General features: G+C 32.7%; 1 protein-coding gene across 2 annotated transcripts; it reads right to left on the bottom strand.

The window, feature by feature from the left end:
- On the bottom strand, positions 1-5,789 carry LOC107850777. Of its 2 annotated transcripts, XR_007048630.1 has the most exons (5): positions 3,958-5,789; positions 2,619-2,798; positions 1,416-1,541; positions 554-864; positions 1-422 (listed from the first exon to the last, which is right to left on the bottom strand). XR_007048630.1 is itself a non-coding variant. In XM_016695528.2 (4 exons), exons 1-4 carry the CDS (start codon positions 3,982-3,984, stop codon positions 237-239), a joined length of 519 nt encoding a protein of 172 aa, XP_016551014.1. In that variant the 5' UTR covers positions 3,985-5,786; the 3' UTR covers positions 1-236. The 2 variants fall into 2 exon arrangements, 1 of the variants encoding a protein (XP_016551014.1); XM_016695528.2 differs by lacking the exon at positions 554-864 and having other exon boundaries at positions 3,958-5,786.
- Between the last annotated feature and the right edge of the window lie 3,845 nt (positions 5,790-9,634).

Here is a 9,634-nt window from a genome sequence, read left to right on the forward strand (position 1 = left end):
TAACAAAATGAAATATGAAATTATTTCACTTAGCATTTAATTGTTCTTTAAATTCTCGAACTGAAAAGTTCGAATCAGTCTATACCACAATTGTGATATCATTCTCATAACATGGAATAACGATTCCGAGATCACTAATCCCGCAATAAAACACCAACATGGATAATACATATGTCATTCTCACAAAATCCATCAACAAAAATCAAGGTTAAAATTGGAATATAATTTAAATTGTATTAGCAACCTAATATCCTAAGATGTGGCCAACTTGTTTTTAAACTTTTTTTCTTCCCATTTTTACTTGTAATATTTTCAATATTATCCTTAGTAGTTTTGCTTCTCCCAAAATGCAATTGCTTCTTCTTCTTCATTTTGCAAGTTGGTGATTGATCCAAATCTTGTGCCAAATTATGAGATTGGTTCTACAAGAAAAAAGAAAATTGTTAATCACTTGATGTGATTGATTTCGAAAACACCGTCTCTATCTTCACAAGGTAGTGGGTAAGGTATGCATATGCTATATCATTGAATAGACGTAGAAGACCAACCTTACCTATAGGATTGGGGCCCTTTCCTATATTATCATGTTGAAAAGACGCGTACTCATATACGAGGCAAATTAGACGATGAAGTAGCTTCAAATGCAAAAGAAAGATGTAGGAAAGGGGTCTAGAGACCTCTAGCCGATAGATTAAAGATGTGAACACCGTAGTCTCCATATGAAGGAACTCTTCTCTTAAGGAAAGCTCCCGTGCCCCAAGCTATCTATTCAGATTCCATGTCTACATTTTTTGATTTGGAATTCAGCTAACAGTGTTCTCGATCCGTAGTCTTTAGATTGTTGGAGCGGAGCCAGAATTTTCACTAAGAAGATTCAAAATTGAAAAAAGTAAATGCACAAACTATCCAAACGGGTTTGACATCTACTATATATGCATATAAAATAATTTTAACCATTTATAAATAGTATAGTTTTTCGTCGAAGGGGGTTTAAATAAAACCCCTGACCTAAAGGTGGTTCCGCCTCTACGCCCTATTTTTTCCAAATTATCAATTGTGAGATTTCACTGAATATGTTGTTGTTGTTGGAAAAAAAAAATAGTTCTTATTTAATTTTCTCAAAGAATAAAGCTATGAACGCAAACTTTCACATTCTCTTAATATACAAGATAATATATACTTTGATTATATTTTATAGTAAATTAAATAAACTCAATACAAAATAACGTATTCAGTGTAATATTCCACATAAGTGGATATCGTTAATGCAATACAATCTCATCGATTATAACTTAATAATATATTCTATTTTTTTGACTTTTATCATAGCAGGCTTGATATATATATATATATATAAAAAAAAAAAACTTATACGTCAATGAACAAAATGTAAATTTAGATGGAAATAAAATTACCTGTGAAAAATCAAAAATTGGATAACAACAATTTGTTTGTCTCTTGACATCATTAATTTTTGACTTTTCTCCAAATGGAGTCTCTATATTTGATGATGTTCTTGCAGCTTCAATTTCCAAGCAAAGCTGCATAAATAAAATAATTAATCAACAAATTATACTAAGTACTAATACTAATAGGGCTATAATCCGTTTGATAAGAGGAATAATGAATAAATAATTTCGAAATTATTTTAAGGAATTAGTGATTTTTTATTACGATTTATTGCTTGTTGAAGTTTTACTACACTATACAAAGTTGAATAATTATAAAAATTAAGTGATTATCTGTGAAATTTTGTCCTTGAACTTACATAAAGAGTGTTAAAGAATAATCAATAAGTATCCATGTATTATTTAAATAATTAACATGTAATTTTCCTTAATTAATTTCTACGATAATAACTACACTTAAAAGAAAGGGAGCCTTGCAACCACGGTAAAATTATTTTCATATAATTTATAGGTCGTGAATTTGAATTGTGGAGGACACCACTAATATTTGTATTAGGATTGACTGTTTACATTACATATCTCGGAGAGTAACCGTTTCCAAGCACAAAAGTAGAATATTTTGTGCACCGAATTGCCCTTTAACCAGGGGAAGAGCCAGTTTTTGGCTCAACCATATATCATTTATACACGATTAAAATTATCTTTTATGTATCTATAGTAGGTGTTGAACCCACTTTGGCTAGATTTTCTTTAAATATTGAATTCGCTTAGTTGAAATCCTGACTACGCCTCTGTTTAACTATTTCTACTTTCAGAGGCGGACCTATGATCTATTTTGTGGTGCTCCGATACCCATTAAATCTGACACAGACTAGTTATAATTATTATAAGAAAAGTATAAAAATTGGTGTAAGATTTCTAAAAGCACTCAGTAAACCAAAAAGATAGTTGGATACTTTAATTTCTAGGCGGAATGTTAAAGACTGGACATTAATATATATGTTCGAACCTCCTAAACACCACAATCTTTAAATTCTGGATCCACCACGACCTACTTTCTATAAATGGTTGCCTATTTAGATAATCTAACAATGCTAAAATTCATTTATTCTGTCAGTATATAAAAATTAAACTCCAAATAAATTTTTAAAAAATATTGCATGCATGACATTCACCATAATATATAATTTGGAGAAAATAATATTTTACCTGAAAAAGTCGAGATTCAAGAGAATTAATTCTTTCCAATAATGAATTTTTGGATGAAGCTTCTTGAATTGCCACTTTCATTGGTACAAATTTCCCTTCTCCTTTGCAACATATTGATACTGATTTTTTGCTTTTAATAATTTTCTTTTTCAACTTCTCTTTTCCTTCAATATGTTTCACCTTTTAACAATAAAACAAATGAAAAAAATAATTATTAAAAAAATTGGCAAGAATGAAAAAAAATTTGTGGTAGGATGAATATGATCTCTTCTGAGGATAGCATGGTGCACTAAAGCTCTCGCTATGTGCGGGGTTCGAGAAAGAGTCAAACCACAAGGGTTTATTATATGCAGCCTTATGTCGAGTTTCTGCAAAAGGTTCTTTTTACGGCTTGAATCTGTGACCTCTTGGTCAAATAACAACAAATTTATCAGTTACTCAAGAGCTTTTCTTCAAATCTTAATCTGTGGTGAGATGAATATGATCTCTTCTAAGGAAAGTCTAGTACACTAAAGCTCCCGCTATATGCGGTTGCATCACATACATAAGTGCTCTCTGAATCGTGCAATAGCATCTAATCGTGACTCATGGTCGCTCGACGGGAAACAACCATTAGGAGCAGAAGCAAGTAGAGGATTTCGTGGTAAACTATCTGTAGAAGATGTTGATGCAATAACCGGTGCATGTGTTCTCGACAGGATTCGAGGAAGGGTCAAACCACAGGGGTTAATTGTATGCAACCTTACGTCACATTTCTGCAAGAGGGTATGCAACCTTACGTCACATTTCTGCAAGAGGTTATTTTTACGGCTTGAATCCGTATGACCTCTTGGCCGATCAAATGACAACAACTTTACCAGTAACTCCAAAGCTGCCCTTCAAATGTGGTCTCTTCTACTAATCTTAATCAGAGGTCTTGAATCCAAAACCGAGTCATCATCAAAATTATCCCAGAAGAAAGCTTGATTCCCTCTTTTAATGAGTTTTACGTGACGTGAATCACGAGATTTGAAAGTTATCCAAAGAGAACTAAGAGCTAGATGTTGGCCATGAAAATCAAATACAAATTCGTCCTCGTATTGCATGCCTCATTTTTTTGTTAAAAGAAAAAAAACAAATACAAATTAGAGGCATTACTGTAAAAATTGATTGATCCGAACTGTCAGGTGAGATATTAAAGAGGTCTACAAACATGTCTATATAAACATCTCAACGAACTCAATTAGTACACTTAGTCGGAATTCCAAAACAGATACATGGAGCAAATACAAACAAAATACTATATATATAATAATACCAAATTAAAGATGATAAACGTAGTTTCAAGAAATGAACTTACAACAAGAGAATTATCTAAGGGATCCATTATATTCTTGAAATGATATTTGGTTTAATTAATCATCTTTTCTTGTTTAGTTGTAAACACTTATTTATTGGGGTTGTTAAGATGTAAAACAAATCTGAATTTATTTTAAGACTTTTTCCAAAAACTGTTAAAGATTTTTCCATAAATCTCTCCTCTTTTTTGAACAAATCTAGATCAATTATTTTAGGGTTTAACTTCTATATGATAAAATTGTAATACATTACATTGGTATTATCTGGTTAATTTGAAGGATTTTTCATAAAAATAACTAATTTTATTAATTTCAGTATAACTTATTCAGTATTATTTACTAATTCTAGTATAACTTATTTCAAAATTAACAACCAAACACTTATAAGACTATAGTATTAAATTTTTATCTCATAACTATTTAGTCTGTCTAGTATATCAACTCCTAAGGAGTCGTTTGGTTGGGAAAGGATTATTGCAGGATAATTACTTCTAGAATTAGGTATTCCGTAATTAGTTATTCCATCATGTATATGGGATAACTTATCTCATTATTATGGTATAAATGATAGTATAAATAATCCTGAGACTAACTAATACCTCTAACCAAACATGTGATAAAATAATCTTGCATTTTATCTCGTGACTATTTATCTCTTATATCTCACACCAAACGCCCCTTAAGGAATCATCTGATTTGTGGCTAAGGAATAACAATGGAGGATAAATTTCGAGATTATTTTATTTTCCATTCAATTATTACCGATAAAATTTGAGATTATTTTATCTCCCACATATTAATGAATAATAATTAGTCTAAAAAATAATTTTGTATTAAAATGATGGAATCGAAATAGCTAATTCTTAAGATATTTCAAACAGAGGCGGATTCAGGATTTTAAGTTTGTGGGTTTCCAATAATATAAAAAAATAGTCGTTCCAAGGGAATTCAAACTGGGGCATAGTTTGTGAGATATTTCTTTAAGCCCTTTTTGAACCAATAAACCAACTAACAACTTTGTTTATGGATTCCTCACTTATAATTCTTATATATTTAATATATTTTTAATATAATTACAAAGTATACAAAAATACTTGGGGGTTCCCGGGAACCCGCATTCATAGTGCTACATCCGCCCCTGATTTCAAACCATAAAATATTTTTGTCCATACTAGCGGGTGGGAATGTATTTAGCAAAGGTGGTTGGGCAGGACATGATGTGTCTTCAACTTACTGAGGACGTGATTTTAGATAGAAGGTTACAGAGGTCACAAATTAGGGCAGAAGGATAATAGGTAGGATAGTGTTCATACTAACGAGTGTGAGTATATTTTCTGGTTGTCCATTCTAGTAGCCTAGTATTATCAATCACTTCTCGTTCTTCAATTTTTGTTACTATTATTGTTTCGTGTAGTTAATTTGATTATAACAATATTTTGTTACTAAGATCAACCTAAATGTCGATGCACCCAACCAATTACTTTTTGTTTTATCGGGTGCCTTTATATTTTTTTATACGTATTTTCATATATTTCTTATGTAATTATACTTATTCTGCGTCGAGTTTTAAGGGGTGCCGGAGCACCCCAAAAATTAACGTAGGTCCACCCTTACTTGCAGCAGAGAGACTATTTGTCATGACCCGAACTGGGGCCCTAGCCGTGACTAGCATTCCCGAACCGTGAAGGCCCGGGACGCCCTCTGTCTATCTGGTAATCATGCACAACATTCATATAATAAAAGATAATGCAGAAATAGAAATCTAATACGGAAACATGGTCAGTCTGAATGTGATCATAATACTGAAAAATTGAAATCCAAAATATATCTGGATAATAATAATGTCTAACTCAATCTGCGAAATCTCTACTAACAAGACCCCAGTAGACCAAAACATGACTAAAGATAAATATTTGAAAGTAAACAGGCCTTCTGGAATATAGAAGGCTCACCTCTGCACAATCTGCTCTACGATCTGAAGTATCTACTGTTTATCTGGACCCCTAGACTGTGTCTCAAAACCTGGAAGGAGGGCAACACAAATGTACTGGCACGCGAAGCAATCCAAAATAAAGTATTTAAACATATATATAATAGATGAGAGCAATTTTCATCAACACATCACGTATAAAATAGCTTCTGAAAACACATGGGCATCATTCAAAAGTCATAAGATATTCTTGTCAAAATAATTTCTGATCTTTGTATTACTTTTTAATTAGGTGGCACTCCCCTACAAGTCTGATATTCCACAGGCTAGATGAAATCCGTCATTGACTCAGCGGGGAAGCCCCCAACCCAAGTGTGCCGCAAGGGTTGGAGTGCTTGAGTCTGATACGCCACACGGCACTTAAGCCAGCGTATAATAATATACCAGGATCGGCAAATCACGGTTTTGGGCAATGAATTGTCTGAACTCACGCCTTCTTCGGGGACTATCTAACATCTCTTTATGCCCAATTTTTAACCTTTTTTGAACATGTATCATTCTGAAATTTCTTAATCATGAAAGTCTGATAAAATCTAATTTCTGAACTAGTCTGTGTCTGTTATGGCATTTGTCTGAGTTGGTATCGTCATACCAAGACTTGCAAGTCCTATTTTTGAGCCATAATGCATTAAGCATGATCTTTCATAAAAGTGTAGTTTCAGACCATCCAAACATGTAATTTGTATAAAAGATTTCATGTTCCGAAACTCAAGTCAAAACCATGCAAAAACTTTCATCAAACATATGGTGGTCATGTGCTTTTGGCAAAATTATGCACTCTTTCATTATATGTATGTTCAACATTTACAACCCTCTCTTTCGTGTTCAAAATCGTATTCCAAACATAGCAAAGTCAAAGCATTTTATATCATGATTTTTCAAGACGTATTTCAAAACAATCTATATCATGTGAAACATGGGAAAATTACATCAAGAGGGATTTCATGTAATCGTGCTCTCAATTCATATTTCAAGGCAAAACACAAATATACATATACATATAATTTTCAAGTCACTTTGGGGGAAAGCCAAAAGGCTAAAGCAATATCATTTAAAGCTTCTAAAACATGAATATGTACATGAATTCAAAAACCCCTTTCTTAAAACATGATCTATGCCCATGAGAATTTAGGAAACCCCTGCGTACCTCTATTTAAGAAATTGAGGGATGATCCTTGAAGCCTACGATGTGGGGATTCCAAATCTCTAATTATCTTTCAAAATCCACGGTTGAATCTCGAGTTATTTGGGATTTTTGTTTGAAACCTTAAGGGGTGTTCTTGAGAGAAAATTTGAGAAAAGGATTATATTTTGATGAATTGGGGGCTAAATCTGGTGTTATAGACGAAATTTGGGTGAGGTGAAATGACTAAAATGCCCCTAAGAAAACAAAGTCGAAACTGTTCCTCAATTGACAAACTGACAGGTTGAAGTAAAACGGGTATAACTCCTCTCTTAGATGTTGGATTTGGATGAAACTAGTTGCATTGGAAAGAAAACTCAAAGAGCTTTCATTTGATAGGTAGCAGCTCTCCCAGTTCATTATATTCAGAAAGTTATGATCGTTTGAAGTTGACCCTGAAATGCTGAAAATTGGGCAACAGGCTATGCGTTTTGCTACTGTTTTGAAATCCAAACGCAGCCTTATGCGTTCCGAAAAATTCCAAAACTTATCCGAGATGTACTATGAGCTTGTCAGATCGTAACGCAACTTGAAAATCTAAAAACGGAGCTCGGAAAGGTTGAAAAGTTGTATCCCGAAGATTGCCAGCTAAAATGACTCTAAGTCCTCATTACACTTAGAAAAATGTTCAAGTTTTTAAATCTAAGAGCACTCTATTAAAGACTAATCCATGCACGACTTTTACGGAGTGTTACATTATTAGAAACAACTGCTCTACTTTTAAGGTACAGATTAAGTCTACGTACGTCCCATCCTTCTTAAACATCACTTGATGAGATTACACTGAATACGTTATGGTTATTATTATGCCATTTTGTTAACCAAAGAACCTGAAGTCTACAACTTGCATAGCACATAAGGAACATGACAAGCCAAAGTGGGGAAGACAAAGAAAAGTTGGCAACTACATCAAACTGACAATAATTGTACTTTGTTGTCATGTTTCAATTATTTGAACTTTGTAGAAAACAACTGTACATAGTTCATCATTTCTTGAATTATCAAAATACCAACAAGAATTGTATTAAAATATCACCTCGATGCCGAGTTGATCAAATATTTATTCTCAATCATCAAATAGACTAGTATAGGTCAACTCAAAATCGATTTGTGTTTCAATATGAAGAAAGTGATTCATTGAGGTATATATGAAACACGCGAAAAAGTAATTGTTTAGGCAGGTAAATAGAACAATGCATGGTTAAGATATGAAACTCGCTAAAATTTAATAGTTTAGATGTGTTTTCCACCATTAACTCTTAGAATTGCATGCCATTTCAAGCAACGACGGGTCTAAAAATTTCATCAAGGGAGTTCAAAATATGAAGAAATAAATATATGAAATAGTCCAATGATCAAGTTCAATAGATATTATATACATATTTTTTTAATTATATGTAAATAATGTAATTTTCTACCGAAAAGGTTCTGATCCTTGGGCCCAAGCTGGCTTCGCCCCTACTATTAAGAAACAATTATATCAAAATTAACTAGAATTTTGAGCTATATAGCGCACATAGTAACATTCAAGATTTTAAATTGTATATATCCAACATGCACACCCTTTTTCTTGAAGCCGAAGGTCTATCAGAAACAACCACTCTAATGTATATCTTACCATTTTCAAATCCTACTTGGTGGAATCATACTCGGTATGTTTTCATTGTTGTCATGCCATTTTTTTTTTTTTAGTTTCTCATTCGGTGTCCAGTATCCGTATTAGAATCCCGATTAATTCGAATTGCGCACTGCAGTGCCCATTTTGGGGGTAGTGCTACTAACAAGATTTTCTCCATATTTAAGGCTCGAACCCAAAATCTCTAATTATCCCAGCACTACACCACAACCGATGTTGGTGTTGTTATGCTATTTTGTTAACCAAACAACCCTGAAGCCTACAACTTGCATAGCACATAAGGAACATGACAAGCCAAAGTGGGGAAGATAAAGAAAAGTTGGCAACTACATCAATATAACAATAATTGTACTTTGTTTGTCATGTTTCAATTATTTGAACTTTGTAGAAAATTACTGTACATAGTTCATCATTTCTTGAATTGCCAAAATACCAAAAAAAATTAAAAATTGATGGCCAAATTGTGATTATGACTATGACTAGTTTGGTAATATACTCTTTCTTTAACCCCCAAGGTCGAGAAGTTTCTTAAAGATATAATTATCCAGCCAGTGAAGTCAGAAATTTCGTTAAGAATATCTAAAATCGTCGACTTTATCATAAGATGCTAAGATTAAACTTTTATTAGAATGAGAATTAATGGTCAAGAATGTACCTAAATTATCACCTTTTGCACAAGTTTCATATTTCAACATTCCATTATTTACTTTATTTATAATGTAAACTATTACTGATCTCTTTGTATTAAAACATCACCCAAATATTTACTCTATCGACAGTAGACGCATCTAGATCAAGTCAACATCGGGTTGTGTTTTAATACGAAGAGAGTGATGTCGAGTTGATCAAATACTTATTCTCAATCGACAA

This window comes from Capsicum annuum, chromosome 1 (genome assembly GCF_002878395.1).
Source record: "Capsicum annuum cultivar UCD-10X-F1 chromosome 1, UCD10Xv1.1, whole genome shotgun sequence".
Classification (NCBI taxonomy): domain Eukaryota; kingdom Viridiplantae; phylum Streptophyta; class Magnoliopsida; order Solanales; family Solanaceae; genus Capsicum; species Capsicum annuum.

What these genes read in the sequence shown, in the direction of transcription:
- LOC107850777 (XM_016695528.2), bottom strand. Translation starts at nt 3,984, where the DNA reads ATGGATCCCTTAGATAATTCTCTTGTT. An exon ending in CCTTAGATAATTCTCTTGTT is followed by an intron (nt 2,799 to 3,957) that starts GTAAGTTCATTT and finishes TATTGTTAAAAG; the next exon opens with GTGAAACATATTGAAGGAAA. An exon ending in TTGAATCTCGACTTTTTCAG is followed by an intron (nt 1,542 to 2,618) that starts GTAAAATATTAT and finishes TTATTTATGCAG; the next exon opens with CTTTGCTTGGAAATTGAAGC.